This window comes from Nannobrachium achirus, assembly GCF_963921795.1.
Source record: "Nannobrachium achirus genome assembly, chromosome: 22".
NCBI lineage: Eukaryota > Metazoa > Chordata > Actinopteri > Myctophiformes > Myctophidae > Nannobrachium > Nannobrachium achirus.
In genome coordinates this window covers 25508140-25529743 of record NC_137829.1, presented here as the reverse complement: position 1 = coordinate 25529743, position 21604 = coordinate 25508140, and the positions used below count along the sequence as shown (strand labels likewise).

Genomic DNA, 21604 nt, shown 5'->3' with positions numbered 1-21604 from the left:
CTTTGAACGGGTAAGAGCTAGTTATCATCAAACATGTAATTTTCTGAATGTCTGTCTGTCTGAGTGAGTGTCTGTCTGTCACAGCGTTTCTCCTCAGTGGCTGGCCCAATTGATCTGAAATCGCATCACCATTAGCATATGAACACACCTGACATAACTGTGAAGCCCGTTTGTCACTTTCACAAATCGTATGCTGTATATTAGCATTTTTATGGTGTATATATATCTATTCTGCATCTAGCATGAGGCATATCTATTCTGCATCTAGCATGAGGCAACATGTTTAACCAACTCTGTGTGTGTGTGTGTGTGTGTGTGTGTGTGTGTGTGTGTGTGTGTGTGTGTGTGTGTGTGTGTGTGTGTGTGTGTGTGTGTGTGCAGGCGGGTGGGCGGAGGCTGGGGGGGGGGGGGGGGGGGGTATTGTCTGGCCCTGTTACAGATGTCCAAAAATCATGCAGATCGGTACACAGTATCTCTGTAGCCATTAAACGAAACGGGTATTTCTTACATTGATGCTCCTACATATTATCATGCAAGCACCAGTTAAAGTTACTTTCCATCCCTCATATACTGTGTGCACAGTGCACATCCCATAACCCACACACTGCACATCATTTCGGAGCTCATATCTTTGAAAGGGTAAGGGCTAGTCATTATAATTCTGCGATTGCCAACCTGTCCACTGCGAGGATATTGCTATAATGGGCCGCCACATAATTGGCAAAACACTAATTAATACTATTAACATTTATATTAAGAACATTAATTAAACTAGCCCTTACCCGTTCAAAGATATGAACTCTGAAATGATGTGCAGTGTGTGGGTTATGGGGTGTACACTGTGCATACAGTATATGAGGGATGGAAAGTGACTTTAACTGGTGCTTACATGATAATATGTAGGAGCATCAATGTAAGAAATACCCGTTTCGTTTAATGGCTACAGAGATACTGTGTACCGATCTGCATGATTTTTGGATAACATCTGTAACAGGGCCAGCCCATGTTGCCTCATGCTAGATGCAGAATAGATAAGCTTCATGCTAGATGCAGAATAGATAGTAGATACACCATAAAAATACTAATATACAGCATACGATTTGTGAAAGTGACAAACGGGCTTCACAGTTATGTCAGGTGTGTTCATATGCTAATGGTGATGGGATTTCAGATCAATTGCTCCAGCCACTGAGGAGAAACGCTGTGACAGACACTCAGACAGACTCAGACAGACAGACAGACAGACAGACAGACAGACAGACAGACATTCGGAAAATGATATGGTTGATATACAATATAATATCAAGTAAACATTAATTTAAATGTTTTTTAAATTGTATTATTTTTGTTTAAAACGTTGATACAGATAAATAGGAACTTAAAGTATACTACAGTATGTGTGTTCAATTTATCCAAGCCAGAACAAAATTGATTGTTTGTCATCCAAATAAACATGCTCTGAAAATGCACGCGGCCCTGACCTTATTCGGCTGTCGCGTTAGGTGGTCAGATGGTCACACTTACAACATTTTCACAGTGGTGGAAAAAGTACTCAAATGTTTTACTTAAAGTGGACGTGTCACGAAAAAACAAGGAAAATCTTTGGCAATCTTTGGCTAAAATTGTTGATGACGTCACGGCGCGCCCGTACTGTACCATAGAGTTATAATAATGTACTGTGCCTACAATGTACATTCTCTTCCCATCGCCCGCAGGGTCGCACTCGCAGCCCACAGGAACAGTTTATTTGTTGAAATGGCGGAATCGCTAAAATGGGGGATGTTGCCTCTAGCCGGGCAGCGGAGCTCTAAAAGTGGGGGGCTTGCCACCTTTTACCGCGCCGCTCCCCGTAGCGGGCATGTCAGCGGCACAAAATTTCAATACTGCAATGTAGAATACTCTGTTAGGCTGCGGCCTATGAGAGTGGATTCCCCATTCCGCCAATGTATTTCAATGGGAATGGAGCGGTTTCATGCCAGTTGAGGAATTCTGCGTGCCGCGCAGACTTTGCCTTTATGCTGGAGCAGATAAATTCTCTGTTTTTTTTTTTATAAAGTAACTAGCAGCTAAAGTTTTCAAATAATTGTAGTGGAGTAAAAGTGCAGTACTTGGATCCGAGATGTAGTGGAGTAGAAGTAAAGGTATTGTAAATTGGAAATACTCAAGTAAAGTACAAAAACCTCAAAATTGTACAGTACTTAAGCCACAGCATTTTCAAGTAGGCAGACTGGGCACTATTGTGGAAAAGGTTGTGTACCACTGTTATTATTGACTTGACTGACTGACTGACTTACTGCAGTTTGCCTCATCAGAGCCGTCACGGCAGTCCACCCTCTGGTCACATCGCTGGGTCTGGTTGAAACAGGCTCCATTGGCACATCTCAGCTCTGCACACGCAGGGTAGTCTGAACAAGATCAATAGATTATTAGCAGGACAAAAGTAAATTGCATTCATCAGACATTTCCTTTAGCGTAGAAGTATTGCATGAGCCAAAGCTTAAAACATATATACTGCTCCAAAGTCAAAAAGTGGGTAAATGTTACAGTGGTGCCTTCACACTGCCTTACAGGCATGTCTCAGCTCTTATTAGACCCATTCTATGTATAAGCAATTATGCTGTTTAAACCACTGCTTTACACATGTAAAGACTCCTGTAGCTATCAGAAATTCATTATGGCAATTGACCTCTGAAATACACTGTAACTGAACTGAATAATGGCAAAGGGTCATTCTTGGCATTCTAGAAATATCACAGAACATGTGAAAGACTAATGCGAAAGGATAATAAACCAAAGTTTACAATTAACACCGGCAACAGCCACATGCAGCATTCTTTATGCAATTGTGAGATTACCACAGTGTGCAGGGCTGTAACCATGTCGGCACAATAATGGAATAGCAGCTGAACTTCAGCTTGACTAATCCACCAAGGAATCTGCAATCAACCTCTGACAACAAGAAGCATATTGTGACCCATTCTGTCAGTCAACGAGCCTCTTAATCTTAACAAATTGATTAAAATGCCATGGCAGTCTGAGTCAGACACACACACACACAAAAAGGGAACCCGTTCCAGGGGGATACTTACGGCAGTCTGTTTCGTCAGACCCATCCGAGCAGTCCGGCCGCCGATCACAGCGGTACTCACGGGGGATACAGGCTCCGGTGGCACAGCTGAACTGGGCAGTGGTGCACGTCCTCCCAGCTGGTAACAGATATGGGAATGGGAGTGACTTATTATTCACTATCTTCTTAAAAAACTATTTGAAATGTGATGCACTTGAGATACTCATTATTGCTATGGTAAATCCCTTAAATCTCAAGTCCAGAACGGAATCGCAATGGACTACTTTCAACCTGCCGTCCCGTAGATTTTGGGCGTGTCATTATATAGACAGAGAAAAGCCATTTTGGGGGTGAACTACTAACCAGGCCCAGCAAGCATGGTCAGGACCTGGACCAATCAGTGACATCTCGATTGGGGCCAGATCAAGTCAAACCATGACTAGTCAGATCTGGCCTAGAATATCACCTGATTTCAACCAACATAAATCCTGCCCATGAAAACGGACGTCCTGGATTAGTCAGAGAGAGTCCGATCAAGGCCAGATAAATATCATAACTAGTCAGATATGTCCCAGAATATAACCTTACATGCTCATATTTCAACAAACATTACAAACAATAACAATAATCCTGTCAAACAAAAAAGTCCATATGACGCCCCGCCCCGGTAATGATGTCAAGATCATCCCCATATGGGCTGTGATCTGGCCTAGTTCTGAACGTCACCGGAGTCATAGCGTTATCATAACGTCATCATGACGTCATTTGGCTTGCAGGGGGGGTCTTCAATCGGGGGTCCTCGGGTTTACTACAGGGGGGCCACCAAATTAATGTTTTACATTAACCACTTTAACATCCCTTTAGCAACCATATGACATCCCTATTCTGAGGAGAACTTTAGACAAAAATAGCAGATCTACAAGCTCTACAACAATCTACAAGCGTGAGGCGTTGTGAGCTTGTAGAACAGCTATTTTCTGCAAAGAGGTTTGGTGTGGTAGAGAGGAAAAAGAGCAGGCCAAGTACAAAGTGAAAGGTCAAGTTTACTAAGTATTGACGGTTCGAGTGGTTAAATCATGAAGATACACATCAACATGAATCCAACATACACTGATGATAGTGCCGTCAAACTAGTCTATGAACTGAAGCCATCTATGAAATCTATGAAAAAGTTCAATCTGCAGCACAATACATAATATATAGTGGGGGTTCCTGATTCATCTCTCCCTCGGCTGGGGGGTCCTTGGGGTTGAAAAACGAGGAAGACTCCTGGTTTAAACTCTTCCTATTTCATTTCACACTGGACCCCACTTTGAGAACCACTGTCTTGGAATGTCAGCAGTGTTGCCAGATTTTATGAGAGGAAATAAGCAACAAGGTCTAGGAAATCAAGCCCAAAAGAAGCAACTAGGGCACTAGGCCATTATGAGCATTTATAGAGGGTATGCACGTGACATCATCATCATACACGGTAGTCATGCGGGAATGACAGCCCATACATCCAAACAGAAAAGTCCTATCTGATTGCATTAAACTACGTTAACCGACGTTAAACTCACTTTGCCACTCAATTTACCACTCGATTTGCCACTGACTTTTGCATGTGCATACCCTCTATACCTGTATACATTGAAAATAGCCTCACAATGCGTAGCGATGCAACGTGTTATGAGCTTGTAGATCTACTATTTAAAATAAATCTTGAAATAAAATGTGGAATATTTGAAAGATTTTAGATTTCTTTTTTCTTCTAACAACACAAATCTGGTGCAGGGCTCCCTGGCACAAAACATTTTCAGATGGGGGTTAGGGACAATTACAAATACATAGTAATTTGAGGGTCCATTTAACCACTGGTTAAAATAATGGGGAATAAAATGGAAACAAGCCCAAATAAGCAACTACACTTTAGAAAGAAGCCCACATAAGCGCTTTAGAAACAAGTTAAAAAAAAGAAAAACACACAACTACCAATATTTACAAGAAACTTCACAGCAGTTTTGTCGATTTATCTGTCATTAAATGTTTCGATGAATTGAGTACAAAGGACCCCAATGGAAAGAAGCCATAGTTAGGCTTTCTTGGGTTTAAAAATACCTTGTATTGAACTTTCCTGTGCCCCTTTTTTTCTCCTTTTTTGTTGTTGCAAAACCGGCTAACAAAGTATTCAATCAATCAAAGAAGAAGAAGCCCAAAGTCGCTTATAATAAGCGGACATGCCAACAACACTGAATGTCAGTGCTGGAGGACAGTGGCGTCAGTTCAGCTAAAGCTAAGTTATGGCAACATGACAGGTGTCTTGCATGCGCACCTTCGCGCACGCTCATGCAAGACACCAGTCATGTTGCCATACCTTAGCAACAGGCATGATGAATTTATTTTAAGAAGTACATTTTATTTTTTTCCCCCTGTAGCCATAGCCAATTGACGCCTCTGCTGGAGGAGGTACTCACGGCAGTGCTGCTGTCTTTCGTCAGAGCCGTCCTCACAGTCCTCCTCGTCGTCGCACACCCACACGTCAGGGATGCACTCACCGTCGCTCAGACACTGGAAATGACTCGCTTCACAGGTTACCTGAGCTGTGGGATTAACACAAACACATCGTCTTTAGAGTGTTTCCCCGGACTCTGCTTGACCCATGAAGACCGGGAACACATCTGTGTCGTGCTAGACTTGAACCGCTTTAACCATTATGTTATGCTTTCATGCTATTGAAAAATAGCAGATATACAAGCTCACAGCTTGTAGATCTGCTATTTTTGAAACATTTTGAAAATGTGTGCAAGTCTTTGAATATATTGACCCAATTCTATAAATGCTCTTCTAAATCCTTCTTCTAAATCAGTAGTTCTCAAACTTTTTCATGTCAAGGACACCCAACTGATATGTATTTGGCCACAGACCCCCATCTCAAAATATTTAGTTCCAGGGACCCCCAGAAGAATTGGAGTTACAAAAGTTTGCTTTGAAAAATATATATTCAAACTCAGATTTGCACACATTTTCACGACTTTTTAAAAATAGCAGATCTACAAGCTATTTAGTTAAAGCATAAAATAATTCCAGGTCTAAATGGGGTAAAAGGGATATTTCACTTTCAAACATGTTTGGGGTCATTAATTTTAACGTCTACTCTGGATTGTGTGAGCAGCACCCCAGACCGTTTTTGAGTTGCTTAATTCAGTATTAAGATATTTGATATTAATTTTATCAGACACGCCCCCTTCCTATACAAACTCTATTTTAACCATGATAGATTAATTTAAAAAACAACTGTCCTGGGTTCTGGTGACTGATATTGTCCTTCTAATATGTGAAGGGGCCGTGTTATTCTTTCTTTTTCTTTTCTTTTACTTTTTTTTCGATTGTATTTTTCCCCAAAAGATTATAAAAGATAAATGAAAAAAGTATTCAACAAAACACGGCCCCTCACACATTAGAAGGCCATCAGTCAAAATGAAAGGACGGGGGTTTTCTATTAACCCTAAAATGGTTAAAAGGGAGTTTGAGTTTGTAAAGAAGGGGGGGTATAAAATGAATATCTAAAAATACTGAATCAAGAAATGGTCCGGAGTGCTCACAAAATCCAGAGTAGACGTTAAAATGGCTCCAAACAGGTCTGTTAGTAGGACTGAGTACTACTTCTCCATTGAGGACCTTAGGAGGACCACAAGGATCCTTATGAACAATAATTAACCACTTGAACCCTAAACATTCTGTGAATAGGCGAACATTCTGCTGAAATAGAAGACCTACAAGTTCACAACACTACACGTTGTGAGCTTGTAGATTGGCAATTTTTGGTGAAGAGATTTTGCGCAGAGGGAAAAAATCAAACCTCTGTTCGAAGTGGAGCTGTGTGTGTGTGTGTGTGTGTGTGTGTGTGTGTGTGTGTGTGTGTGTGTGTGTGTGTGTGTGTGTGTGTGCAACAGCGCCCCTCCCTTAACATGTGTGGTCAGAAAAGGTTACTGCAGGCTACATACAGACAGACAGACAGACAGACAGACAGACACGGACGGAGACAGACCCACACACACGGCCACGTATAGGGAGCTTGTGTTCCACACAGCTCCAAAAAGGAAGAGCCTAGTATTGACCCCCGGGGCAACAAAGTATATACAGTACATATGGATTTAAGTTGACAAACGCTAATCCTCTACCTATAAAGATGGAGTATGAGTCAGTATATTATTAACAACCCTGTCTAATAGGGCATCTTGATCTACACCAGTGGTTCCCAAACTTTTTAGCTCAAGACCCATGAAGAAATTAGTTTTACCTGCAGACCGTTGTGAGCTTGTAGATCTCCTATTTTCAATACTTCTTAAACATTGGTTTTCTAATTTGTGGGATTTCTTTGATCTTTCTTTGATTTCTTTATGAAATTACTGAAAACAATTATTGAATTCTGTTTTTAATCCATGTTTTTTGTTAGTTTTTTTTTCAGCTTTTTTGGGAATGTTTTTTGAAAATGTTTTGAAATAACAATTAAAAAATAAAAATGCAGGAAACACAAAATAAAAGGGACCAATAAAATGTGTCCGCGACCCCACAAATGGGTCCCGCCCCAGTGTTTGGGAAACAGTGATCTACTCTGTGTGATGAGTGACTCACGGCAGTCTTGTTCATCAGAGTCGTCCACACAGTCTGATGTGCCATCACAGTGCCAGTCACCAGGGATACACCGACCTGTCCCGCAGCGGAACTGCCCACTTTCACATCCTAAACACAACCAAAACGGAATTATGAGTTTCATTATCACAGCACTTCATGATTTTTATTTTTTTATATAGATATCACCAGTGTCGAGCAGAAACCTTGTATCTCCAAGTATCACATTTGTACGTTTCTTTGTAAATTAAAGCCCTGCTTCATCATACAAATACAATTTTTTAAAAACCTTTTCTGCCTTTATTGATAGGTACAGTAGACTGACAGGAAATTGTGAGAGAGAGAGAGAGAGATGGGTGGGGAGTGACGCAGCAAAGGTCGTCGAGATCGGGATTCGAACCCGCAACCCGATGTCGGGCTGCATTAGCAGCCTAGGTGCCTGGACCCGCTACGCCAGACGTCCAGGCCTGCACTTAATGATTTTAACTTAATTTCTCTTAATGGTCCGAACTGGTGGAATACCTGGAAATATCCATTCACCTGGTGATGGCAATAATGCAATTAGAAGATAAGAGCATTCTTTTTGTAACACTCTGTGCTCGCTGAAATGTCAAATCTCCCTTGGAAAACATCAGAGCAGTCCTAATGGTGTAGGGATGCCTTCCATTGATGAAGCATGCTGTTAACAGCATTGACGAGCCTTGGAGACGAGCGTGCCAGCCTTCCCCCAGACAGTTACACAACCCTCGGTGCACTCATCTCAAGCCTTCTTTTGATGTTCACACTGAGTGGCATCTGAGGAGATAACGTACCACCACTCTACCTTCCCTGACGTTTTCCAGGAGATATTGACTCCGGCAACATAGTTCAGTGTCAGAGCGCTCTGTCAGACCCGTCTAAATAGGAATGTGCAATTCTGATTGTCTCTTTCTGACAACCTGATTTATGGTTCATGCTGTTCCTGGTCAGAAACGTAATTGGGATAAATAGTGGTACTGGGTGGTACCGCAAACCTTTCAACCCAAATTCTTCACTGAAGGAAGTGTAAGGTGGTGGTTGGTGGTGCATGCCTGGGGTTGGGGGTCTATCTCTAGCCTGTCTTATCTGGTACCTCTAGATACACCCTTCCTACTCAATCAAATTGCTTCCTACACGGAAAAAAAAACGTCTCACTCACAAATATGGGTAGTTTATCAAAAATCAAAAGCTGTGTAGTCAGTGTGTTGTGTAGTGTACCAGCAACAAGTAGAATAGTAGCCGATGCCATATTAGACTGCAATGTTTTCATCCCTATGTTGTAGATGAGAGATTGCCCATGTAATGAATTGGTCAAGGGGTGTGACGCTATGAAGAAAAGGGTTACTTTCTTCTCACTTGTGTATTAGTGTCAGTCACTAAGCATGTCCTTCTGATGGGTATAAAGGAAATTACCTTAACCCACCCACCCCGCTAAAAAGACTCATCAAAACAATTTGAAATCGGATTCTGTCTTGATGAATTCCCTGCAAAATAACAGCCAATTATTCACTTGACTAATGCTGTGTGAGTGAACAGTTTATTTTATGAGAGTCAGTAGTTTATCATCCCTTTTATGTAATGTGCTCTTTAAAGATGGATCACTTCCACTTCACTTGTGGGGTCAGTGCCTGTGCTACTGCACTAAAAGCCTTGCAATAGGCTCATATCATGAGGTCTCGTCTCAGATTAATTAGCCCAAACCACCAAATGTCTTCAATAACCACCTAGGCCAAATGGGCTTCACATTTAACTCCTTCGGCAGCTATCTGGGAGGCAAGCCTTTTTCCTGCTCAGTTTACTAATGATAAAATTGCTCCCCATCGGCTCAAAGGGAGCCTTTGTTGCAAGGCAATGATCCCGGAGGTTTCAGCATCATCTATAACATGGCTCATAGGACAAGTGGGTGCATACAGTGTAGAAGAGGCACTGCAAATATTTAATCAGTTACATGTCATGAACAACAATATGTAAAGGTATGACGAGTTATGACCAATAACAATATCAGTTAATTTGCTCCAATTCATAACCACATTCAAGCACAGAATCTCTCAGTTCAAGCCATTCAATTATTTGCCAACGGTGGTAACAATATAAAATAATAATAAGTTACAACGTTCTTTACACACAAATAATATAATAATGACAAAACAAATCTAAATGGAAGATGCTGATAAGAATACAATTTTAAAAGGACGCCACTATTAGGATATGATTGTGGGAGATATTCACAATTGCTATCAATACATTGAGACCAAGATTAACAACTTAAAAACGACATATGCCAGAAGGAAACTAATCTGCCAAGACCTTCAAATGCAGCCAGTGTTTCCTGACAGTATCAGTTCTGGGAAAGGTGACAACCACACTAGAGTTGAACCTTTCAACAGTACTATCTTGTGTGGGAGCTGTGCTTGCATTCAGTGAAGAACGTCTTCTTTGTAACTTTTCCTTAATCCCCAAATTGCTATTTCTTTCTGAAAATAGGAGTGATCTGACAGTGTCAATCACTGTTCTGACATTGAACAGTAGAATAACCTGAGAGATGCAAACCTGCAGTGCGTCTTCTGTCGTGTGTCCTTTAGCTGTTTTTTTTTCTTAACCATCCCGTTAGTGGCTTTGTTTTTGTATGTTTTGTTTAATTTGCTGTTTTCTTTTTACATGCTCTCTCATGTCTTCTAATTAGCCAACTTAAACCCACAACAGGCGAGAACCCCACACTATCCAGGGAGGAAGATAATGACACCCTACTACTGCTAAACAAAGAGGTGCAGGAGAGGAATTTTCATTTAGAATGAAGCCTCCCAATGCCTCAGACCCCACTGTGAAATCACAATGGCACAAAAGAGGGGCCAGTGGGGATGCAACCTCATAACTGGAAGTGTCACCCCGCAAAAAGCCACTATGGAGATGGACAGCCGGAAGGAGAATACAGTAAAGCCGGCTTTTTTGCGGAAAAACAACAACAAAGTCCAAAACAAAAGTTGTACAGAAGTCTCTTCCAACCCCCAACTCCTAGAAAAACTCCTCCTGTCCGCAAACCCCAAAACATCTCTTTCTCATCACGTGGGGCCCCTGAAAGATGTGTTCAGTCTTTCATCAATACCGCCTTGTTTTGGTATGGCCCTCCGCGCTCATTGAATGTGTATGGAGAGAACGGCTGCTGGCAGCATGAGGCGCTGGACCCGTCTACACTGTCTGAGCGAAGTTGCTGCTGCCCATTTCATATGGAAATCAACGCAACAGAATGCAGTCAATTGACAAACAACGTTGGCTCTTGCCGCTACGCACAAATAAAACGGTGGCAAAACCAAGGGAGTCTGGCAGTGGCACAGGCACAACAGGGGGATAGAGACGGAGTGATGAATGACGCTTTTGGCTGGTTAGAAAGGATGCTTCAAGCAAGTCATCGTATGTTTTGATAAATTAACTTATGAAAGCCTGTGTCAAAAGAAACATAAATTGAGTTGTCATGCTGCACTCAAAATGGCATAGATGAATTGTTTATCCTTTCTCTGTGCTAAATCACACACCAGCTCCTGGTTGGAGACTGAACTCCATCCACTGCCTGACAGGTTTGTCTGTAACCTACTGTACATAGAGGAGCTGCCTAAGGACTGGTTGTCTGTGCTTGCCAACTGCACTTGCTTTCCCATTTCTAATACAGTGTTACTGTTGCTCAAGGACTTAGGCTGCTATGCCGGAAAGGACCCTGCATGTGTGAGGTTTAACTTGCACGTGCTGGCTAGGCTATGGAGCATTGAAAAGTTTCAGCACAACAAAAGGCGAGTGTTTCCCCCCCTAGTTACCATGTCATTACAAACTCAAACTAAAAATAGATCAGATTGAAGTGAACCAAGACACCTTTTTCAAAACGTACTTGTAGACTAAATATTTATGTATACATTATTATTTTGTTTTTTTTAACAATATTCTGTTCATGAATCTATCTGTGTATTGGGTTCCCTTACACTGCACCTAACAGATCATTGAAGAATATTCCATGTTACATTTGTTAACGATTAATGGAGAAAAACACCCATTTTCACCTGTCATTCCAACAATTTACTAGTGAGACATGTTTTCAACAGCTATGCCCTGAAGGAGGATGAAGGCAACCAACCACAACTAGGATTATTCATCCATCAAAACCTTTGTTGTGTGTTAGACATTTAGGCTATGCATTAACAGGAAATTACCTCAAATGCTGTCACATTATGCTGATGCAGTCATTCTGCAACACCATCAAGGCCCAGAATTAGTTAATGTGCTACAAAGGGCCATCCATGAAACAGTCACCTATAGAACTAACCCTATCACATTTGACAGGCACAAAACAAGTGTTACAAAGCGAGTCACAATAAAGGAAAGAAAATAACATGTCCCTCAACACCAAGCATCCTGAGACCATCTCTGCACAAAGCTTGTGATCCATTCCTATCAAACATTTCTGAGTGAGGATTATGATGTGTCCTTCAGTGTAATTAAAATCACACCCGTGTGAACTGAGCGGTGGTTGTGTGTGTGTGTGTGTGTGTGTGTGCGTGCGTGCGTGTGTGTGTGCGTGTGTGTGTGTGAGAGAGAGAGAGAGAGAGAGAATATTGCAGTTGATGCTCAGACTAGACTCAAGAGCACCCTCTCTGGTCACTGAGTGGTAGTTCAGGCTACATACACACATACATACACGGATACACGGATACACGGATACACACACGGCCATGCTATGGAGCGGTCTACCACCGCTCAAAAATCACCAGATCATCTCCAAAGACAAATCTAGGTCTGTTATTTGCATATCGTCCCTTATGACTCAGATACCTACACTACAGTATAAAGTTTGCATTTATAGAAGTACAGCACATCGCTGTCTGTTAATAGCTAATAAATCTAGCTAATAATCAACAGAAATATGCTGACAACGTGTAACTCAGAAATGATTTACAGTAGGACACTACTGTTCTACAGCATCTCCATCCCTCTTTTGTGACAAATTCATGTATGCTTAAATGTTACTAGCCAGTGAAGAGTGCAGGCTAAGCGATACCAAGAAATAATTGTGGGCTCGCCTATAGGCGAGCACACTTTAGTTCTTGTCATTATTTATCTATCATGCATACTGTAGACGGGAACTTCGGTTCCATTCTACTCCTACATACTTAGTGAGAAAATGAAAATAAAAACATCAATGTGTTCAGTTTACAGTGGCGAAGTGTGCTATTATTTTCTATAGCAATCGGCCAAATGGTGGCGCTGTAGGAAGCCTTCGAAAGTGCGATCTTTGAACAGGTATAGCTCATGCTGTGTTATACATACAGCCATGAAACCTGTATACACTTATGCGTCTCCTCATGCCGAACAACTTTTACCCTCTAACTTTTGACCTCTGACCTTTAGGTCTCCCACAATTCGGAATTATATGAAAAACAGTAAAAATCTATCTCCTCCTGGGTTTTTTTCGTTACGCGCACGAAACTTTTTTTTACATGAACTTTGGACCAATACGGTCAGATTTATCTCGGCGGATTTCTTTTAAAGTGAAATATAATTTTTTAATAATTCAATGTATATTGCGGTTTTATGCAAATTATTCTTCGGCCTCTAAATCATACATGCAAAGTTACACGTTCATGGCATTTGGCAAAGATGTAGAGGGTTAGTCAAAGTATCACTGAAACCAATTTTATTCCAATCGGCCAAAGGGGGGCGCTATACGAAGCGTTTGAAATTTCAAACTTCAAACGGGCATAAGTCATGACTCGTTTAGTTTGAAGTCATGCAACTTGCTTACACGCGTGCTTTGACTCGAGCGGAAGACATCTGTGTCATTGTTAAGTAAGCGCCGCCCTTCGATTTTCCGCCATTTTGAGCAGTTTGTAAAACGCGTAAACCCGCTTTTATTCTGGAATTTTCGCTCCACGTGCACAAAACTTTTTTTACGTGAACTTTGGACCGATATCTAAAGATCTGTCAGATCGGATTTCTTTAAAATGTAAACATGCTTTTTTAATAATTCAATGAATATTGCAGTTTTATGCAAATTATTCTTCTGCCTCTAAATCATCTTGCAAGCACATTCCCAATAGGTCAAGGAACAGATACCACCCTTCTCACATTGGCCTGTTATAGCGCCACCAGCAGGTCAACTTTTGCACAACACATTTTTGGAACAAAATGGACCAATCTTTGACGTCAGTAACGTCAAAGAGAGCACTGCCTGCGATCTTGACATTGTGTACTTTTATAGCCATTGTTTTCTGGCTTGAAGCGAGCCCACAATTGTTTCGAAGGAACAATATTTTCTAGTTATATAATAAAGCTGGATCCCTGGGTGTCTCTTTAACAGATTGTAATAACTTTCTCCTCGTTATAGAGCTACATGCCCTTTTACTGGGTTAAAAACAGTTCCTTAGGTAGAAATGGTTGCTTTCCGTAGCAGCTGCAGTGTAATTAGTTGCTTGATTCACACTAAGGAGCTTACATACTAAGGGTTGAGCAAAAAGAAAGCAGATTACAATTTGAGACGTAGGACCTGTAGGCTACAACTATGAGAGACAAACACAAGCCTGTCGAACATTTTAATTTGTAATCATTCCTCCTCCTCTTTTCACGTCTGAAAATAATAATACATGATTTTGGTGTTAATCCTCCATGGTTTGCAGGAGAAAAACTATTCCTCTGAATGAGATTTACCAGTAGCTTTCAGTCCACACAGATTGTCTGCAAGTCACATGCTCTCTTCTGTTACCTAGCAACAAGTAAAGCTCAGGCAAAAGTTCTCCAAGAGAACTTCCAATCTGTCTGAGGAAGGCTTTGTACTCAACCTTTAATGTAATACTCTGCAGTACTATAAGACATTTTGCTCTAGAATCAAATGTGTTCACCTAGCTTGCAAATATAATGGCACTGAAGTGCATCATATTAAGCCACTGAAACCAGCTAATGCGTGTACTCTTCAGAGCCTTCATCAAACAACTGCAAGAGCACCTGCTCTATTGAATAAAAAAATTGACTCCCCCTAAAAGACAGAAAGAAGAAAAAAAGAAAGGTCCATTATTTGTCCCTGATAGCTGCAATAAATAAATTCCAGTGCTTTCCAGATTTAATCAGACACTTGATTTGTTGTTATGTTCAAGTGGAGCTGGCTGAATCACTCAACAGAAACATATAAACAACTCAGATAAGTTGCGGGTTCCGCATGAATTATTCATCATCAGACACATGCGAATAAAAACAGCCAAGAAGAAACCAAAAGCCACACACACGCAGGCCTACCTTGAGAATGGACCCGAATAAAACAGAAAACTATGAGGAGGAAAAGTTTTGCTCGCAGTGTTCTCCACATTCTGTCACCGCCGGGTCCCGGCCGGTCCGTCCAGCTCCGCATGATGAAGCTGGGCAGATGGAGAAGCTCTTGGGACTGGGATGCAGGCAGGGCTCTCCTCTCTCTTTCTTGTCCCGCTCCGCTAGTTGATGAAAAGGGGCGTGCATAAAGCCTGCTGCTTGCTGGGACAGACAGCCGCTCCCCCAACCTCTATGGGCCCTCCGGATAAATCCCTCCTGCCCCGGAATCTGCATAATGCCGTGGCCCAAGCTGTCTGGACTGGAGTGGAGGACAGGACAGCAGCGCGTGACTCGACCAACTTCTATGACCCCCCTCCATTATAATGCTTCATGCATTATAATGCTGTGTGTAGTAGTAAACTTTTGTTTTTGAAGAAGAACCCCCCGTTTGGTTGTAAGACCATGGACCCTCATATAGGCTAACTCTGAGAGTGTACAAAAACATAAAAAAATTAAATCTAGGTAGGTCTATCTCTTAATTAGCTCACTGGTTCCCAAACAGTGGGTCGGAACCCATTTGTGGGTCGTGGACACATTTTTATGGGTCCCTTCATTGTCTTTAAAATAAAAATACATTACCTGAGAAGTAATAAATAGGCCTAATAATAATATTTTTCTACGTAATTTCATTAACAAATAAAAGAAAACTCTTAGAAATGCCATAAATTAATAGAAAACAAATGTTTAAGAAGTAGTGAAAATAGCCGATCTACAAGCTCACAATGCTGTGCGAAGCATGTGTAGGCCTATTTGCTGGAGACAATCGTTGTTGTTGTAACATCGATCAGGGACACCACATCCCAAACCGATCCCAGTGAGTGGAGTCACAGTGGACTAGGCCTACATGTGCTGTTATTAAACGCCATGTGCTCTATCAAGATAGCCTGCATTATCACTGCTGAAATACAAGTGTCATTTAACCTAGTTTTCCATCTTCTACTACTACTAGGGTATGTTATCTAGCCTACTTCTATGTCAGTGATATCTCCAGTTACGTATGGCTTGATCAAAAATAAATAATAGCCTATAGCCATTTATCGTATTATCTGTGTATTTGAATAAACTTAAGAACATGATGTGACACAGGCCTTGGTGACGGTGTCATTCTTGTTCTCTTCTCTTGAACTCGGGTTTGATTAGCCTATAATTCAACTGAATGGCCGAGCAGTTTTAGGATAGGCTATCATGAGCATATGGGTTTATCTAAAAACAATAATAGCCTAGTGACCGAAGATAATTTATCACAAGACAATACATCACTACACAAGAATGCAGACGCAGTGGCTACCTTTTTTGTGGTTCCTGAACTTCCTGTGGAAAGAAGCCTCGGCTTTCTAGGATCTCCTTTTAGTTGACCTTGTAGGTCTACCAGTGATTTGTACATGAAACTGTACTTTTTTTCTATTGCAAACTTCTAATAAATCTTCAATCAGATTTTTACTCTACAGCCAAACAGATGCACTCCTTACTCTCTGTTTTCTACTAGCCTTGATATACAAGTCATTATGACCTATGGCCGTCTTGATCCAAGGCGAATCAACCTGGGTTTGCAGCAGACGCACAAACCACTGATGATTAGAAGACCATCAGCGCCATCTTGTGGTTGAGATGTGACTCCAAGGTTTTCACTTGCAGTTCAGTTGCAGACGGGAGCGAAAAGCCTACTGTTGCCATTAGCAACCAAGTAGCAACAATCTGAAACTTGTATTTCTACAGACTGGAACAGAGTAGCCTACAACGATATTTATTTAGAACACTCTATAAATAATGTTATAGTTAGCCTACTCGGGAAAAAACTTCAAGCATGGCCTCATCGCAGAAAGCTTCAAAAAACCTCATGAAGATTATTAGTGACACTAAAGAGGTATGATGAACTCTGATTAATCAGCTACTGCAGACTTGATCTGCAGTTACCTTATGTTTAATTATTGATCATTGTGCCCGCCCCTAATCACTACCTAACCAACCTTTATTTGGTTAATATTTATATGAGCTATTTTGTCTGATTATTTAAAATATGATTTAAACATATGTTTTTGTTTTAATTTTTATGGCATACAGCTCATGAAAAATCCCAAATCCATGTCTCGAAAATGTAGAATATTAAATGAGACCACTCAAAAGAAGGATTTATAATACAGAAATGTCAATGTCCTGAAAGGTATGTTAATTTATGCACTAAATACTTGGTTTGGAATACTTTTGAACAATAATGTCTTCATCAATGGTGGCATAAAGGTGATCATCCTGTGGTACTGCTGAGCTGTTATGCAAGCCCAGGTTTGGTCTCTCATCTTGACAATACAAGACAGGTTCTATGGGGGTTCAGGTCAGGCCAGTTGGCTGGTCAGTTAAGTTAAGCACAGTAATACCATGGTCAGTACACCAGTTCAGTTACTAGTAGTTTTGGCTCTGTGGGCAGGTGCCAAATGCTTCTGGAAAAGGAAATTATAATCTCCATAAAGCTTGTCAATGTACATAAGTGCTCTGAAATCTCTGGCTGTGTTGACTCTGAACTTGATAAAACACAGTGGACCAACACCATCAAATGACATGACATGACACCATCAAGCAACTTGAATTCTGCATTTCATTTGGAAATCAAGGTCTCAGACTGGAGGAAGACTGAGAGGTACAGAGTCAGAGTTGCATGAAGTCCAGTGTGAAGTTTCTGCTGTCAGTGATGATTTGGGATGCTATGGCATCTTCTGGTTTTGCTGGGGTCCTCTCTTCCCCAGGTTCTATGTTCCCCAGGTTCTGACTATGTTCCCCACTTCTCCCCCAAAAAGGTTCTATGTTCCCCAGGTTCTATGTTCCCCACCCACCCTCCCCACAAAAAGCTTCTATGTTCTCCACTCAAAAAAGAAGGATCTACTGTATGTTCCCCACCAAAAAAAAAAGAAAAAGTATATGTTCCCAAATAAAATGCATTAAGGTGGGACATCTGGGCACTAAGAACATGTGGGCAATCCTAATTTAGGTGCCCAGTTGTCTAGGTGCCCAGACTGCCCACATGTCCCTATAGTGCCCAGATGTCTCCACCCCTAAGTGCCCACTCGTCTAGGTGTCCAAATGCCCACGTCCCTAGTGCCCAGATGTCTTCAACCCTAAGTGCCCACTCGTCCAAATGCCCACAAGTCCCTCGTGCCCAGATGTCCAGGTGCCCACTCGTCCAGATGCCCAGTCATAACAAAGGTATGGTGCCCAAGATGTCCCTAGAGGCCACCTGTCCCACTAGTATTCGTAATTTCTCCCCATTTTTGTGTGTTTAGAGTTGTTATTAATAATTAGAAATGAATGTTTCCTGCATTTTTGGATGAGTGGGGAACATAGAACCTTTTTTAAGTTGAGCAGGGAACATAGAACCGTTTTTTGTGGGGGTAAGTGGGGAACATAGAACCTGGGGTACATAGAACCTTTTTGGGTAAGCAGGGAGCATAGAACCTTTTCTTTGGGGGTAAATGGGGATTGGGGAACACAGAACCTGGGGAACATAGAACCGGCTGAACATACCTAGGTACGGTCCCGTTTTAACACTGTGTTTCATCAAGTTCAGAGTAAACCCATGTAAATAATAAAGAAAGAAAAACTCTTGCCACTGTGTGCGATCCATCCTCCAATGAATACATGTTGATCTAAAGGGACACCGCACCAGTCGAGTCAGAGCAAGGTGGTAACCAAAAAGTCTATTCAGAGTAAATACAGCCATCTACCTGTAGATTTTAGAGCACTTTGTGCTTCCATAAGCTTTATGCTGATTTCCTTTTCCAGAAGCACTTGGTACCTGCCCACAGAGCCACTAGTAACTGGTGTTCTGACCATAGTATTACTGTGCTTAACTGACGAGCCAACTGGCCTGACCTGAACCCCACAGAGAATCTGTGTTGTTGTATTGTCAAGAGGAAGATGAGACACAAGACCCAACCACACAGATGAGCTTAAGGCCTCTATCAAAGCAAACCTTGGCTTTTATAACTCCTCAGCAGTACCACAGGCTGATCACCTTCATGCCATGCCCCATTGATGAAGACATTTGTTCAAAAGTATTCCAGACCACGTCTGAGTGCATATACCTTTCAGAAGGTTGACGTTTCTATAAATCCTTCTTTTGAGCTGTCGTGTGTAATATTCTATTTTGAGACGTGGATTTTTCATGAGCTGTATGCCATAATATAGTAATGCCACATATATTAGTAATATTTCACTGCATGCAATGAATCTACAATAAATACGAAAGTTTATTTTTTTTTATTATATTACAGAAGAAAATTAACTTTTACACAATATATTTGTAGATGACCCTATATATATATATATATATATATATATATATATATATATATATATATATATATATATATTCTGTATATTATTATTATTATTATTATCCCATTGTGCAGGACATAGACTGCCTCCAGGGATCACTGGATAAACTGTGTGGGTTTACCCCGGAGGAGAAAACAGATGCAAGGCTGCTGCGGTCAAGAATAGATGAGCAATCCAGTTTAATCTGCATACTGAAACAAAAGGCAGACAGTATGCTTATTCACTGTCAAGGACTGCAGAAAATCAACACAGAGTTGGAGGACATGTTAGAATTTGAAAAGAAGAAATCAGCAGGGTTAGAGAAAAGATTTATGGAGCTAGCTGACAACCATCAAGAGATTATTGTTTTCAAGGACGAATACAAAAGGCAGAATGCCCAGCTCAGACAGGAGAACGAACAACTTCGGTCTGAAAATGAGACACTTTTCTCCCCAAAACTACAAGATAATCAGGCAGTTATTGATAAACTTACAGAAGAGGTTAGGCAACTTACAAAGAAACAGAGAACCGTCGAAAATCGACATGGGTAAGAACATGATCTCCAGACTGTAATTTGATCAATTATGCCTATATTTCCTGTATAGGTATGGGTCATATTTATTTGATCACTATATATTTTCAATTTATTAGGAAAGAAATAGCAGCATGGCAGACAAAACTCACTGAACAAATGGCCACCCATCAATCTAAGGAAACCTCACTACTTGATGAATTGCATGGTGCTCAGCAACAGCTTAAGGATGCGGTCAATATGTGTGAAGGTACCCTTTTTCTTAATCTTAATGATTCATAGTAGGCCTACTTATTAAAAAGTGGTAATTTATGTTTATCGTATCTCTCACTGGTCAGAGCTGAAGCTACATCTACAAGAAGCAGATAATGATCATAATTTGGGGGAGACCAGAATGAAAGAAATTCTAACCAACCTCACTAAAGACAAGGATAAATTCTTGAATCTATCAATTGAAAGAGGAAAAATAATAAAGGTAATTTAAGTAGATCTTCATCACAGATTATTTAAAATGAACCCGTCAATCTGTTAATGCATTTATCCCCATATGGCAGGACAAACAGGAAGAAATTCAGCAACTGGAGACAAAATGGAAGGAGCAAAAATTGAGGGTCAAATCAAAAGACAGGTAGGAACATTAGTTGACCACAGTGTTTCCTCTATGAAGCCAGTAACAGTGCTGCAACATTGTCACCATTGTTGCTAATGTCGGTATTTAGCAGTTAAAGGGATATTTTATTTTATCATCTAATCAGGCTTTTGGGAACACAGGGACAGTTTTGAAGTTGCTTAATTCAATATTTAGATATTTTACTTGTTTCAATATTTAGATATTTGATTTTAATTTGATCAGACACGCCCCTTCTTATACAAATCCATTGTAACTTTTAACTTCATGCCAAAGTTTTTTTAAGTGAAATATCCTACAAAAATAAACTACATTTTCAAATTGGAAGTGCTGATACTTTGTGAATGACTTCCAAAATGGTGCAAACAGGTGTGCACCATTGCATGTATGTCTACTCCTGCTTAATGCAATGATTAACACAACTACTTCAATCCAACACAAAGTCCCCCGGCCCCAACTATTTGCTCAAGCCGAAAATCGGCACACAAACGTTGAGTAACCATCTTCTTCAATATCCATTTTGTCCCTGCTTAAGATTCATACAGGATGAAGCCACTGTGAATGACAATCAGAAAGTGAAGAACCTCCAGTGTGCTCTTGATGAATCCATTAAGATACACGAGAAGCTCAAACAGGTTTGTTTAAATATGAAGACAGTTGACATTGTCATTGCTGTATCACAGGGCTGATAACATACTCAACCGTTTACCTCTGTTATATTTCATAGGATTTTGAAGCCTACAGACAACACTGCTCCAATCTTCTTAAACAGGAAAAGGAGTTAAACATCAAGCTTCGCCACATGATTGGCTGAAGACAAGACTTGTCTGCCAATAAATGTGTATATTTGCCCTTTTATTTTCTTTACATACAAATTGAGGGTGTTGAATCTTCCTGCTTTGAGCAATAATTAAGTCTGACAAACATTTATAAAAAAACACCAAAACTTATAGTTATAACAATGTCGTTGTTTTTTTAAATTAGATCTCTAGCTCTTCAGTTAAATGGAAACATAATATAACATCTTCAGGAAGAGCTTTCTCAAAGAGAAATTAATAGGACAGGGATACACAGTTATGTCAATCTTGACATACAACATACCCCA

The 21604-nt window shown here is 40.7% G+C and overlaps 2 protein-coding genes across 2 annotated transcripts in view; one reads left to right on the top strand and one right to left on the bottom strand.

The window, feature by feature from the left end:
• Nucleotides 1–15077, bottom strand: part of lrp2a (low density lipoprotein receptor-related protein 2a) — a gene marked incomplete at both ends in the record, with an annotated part of 71268 nt that extends 56191 nt beyond the window's left edge. The window contains 5 exon segments of the mRNA XM_080752783.1: nucleotides 2295–2405; nucleotides 3090–3206; nucleotides 5521–5646; nucleotides 7682–7789; nucleotides 14966–15077. Of these exon segments, the coding sequence (XP_080608909.1) occupies nucleotides 2295–2405; nucleotides 3090–3206; nucleotides 5521–5646; nucleotides 7682–7789; nucleotides 14966–15077 (574 nt within the window).
• Nucleotides 15078–16838: 1761 nt separating this feature from the next.
• Nucleotides 16839–21313, top strand: LOC308307516 (coiled-coil domain-containing protein 89; the record flags this gene model as incomplete). Its single annotated transcript, XM_080752782.1, has 5 exons — nucleotides 16839–16898; nucleotides 19435–19839; nucleotides 20426–20499; nucleotides 21035–21134; nucleotides 21227–21313. The coding sequence occupies 5 exons, from the start codon at nucleotides 16839–16841 to the stop codon at nucleotides 21311–21313; spliced, it is 726 nt and encodes a 241-aa protein (XP_080608908.1).
• Nucleotides 21314–21604: the final 291 nt, after the last annotated feature.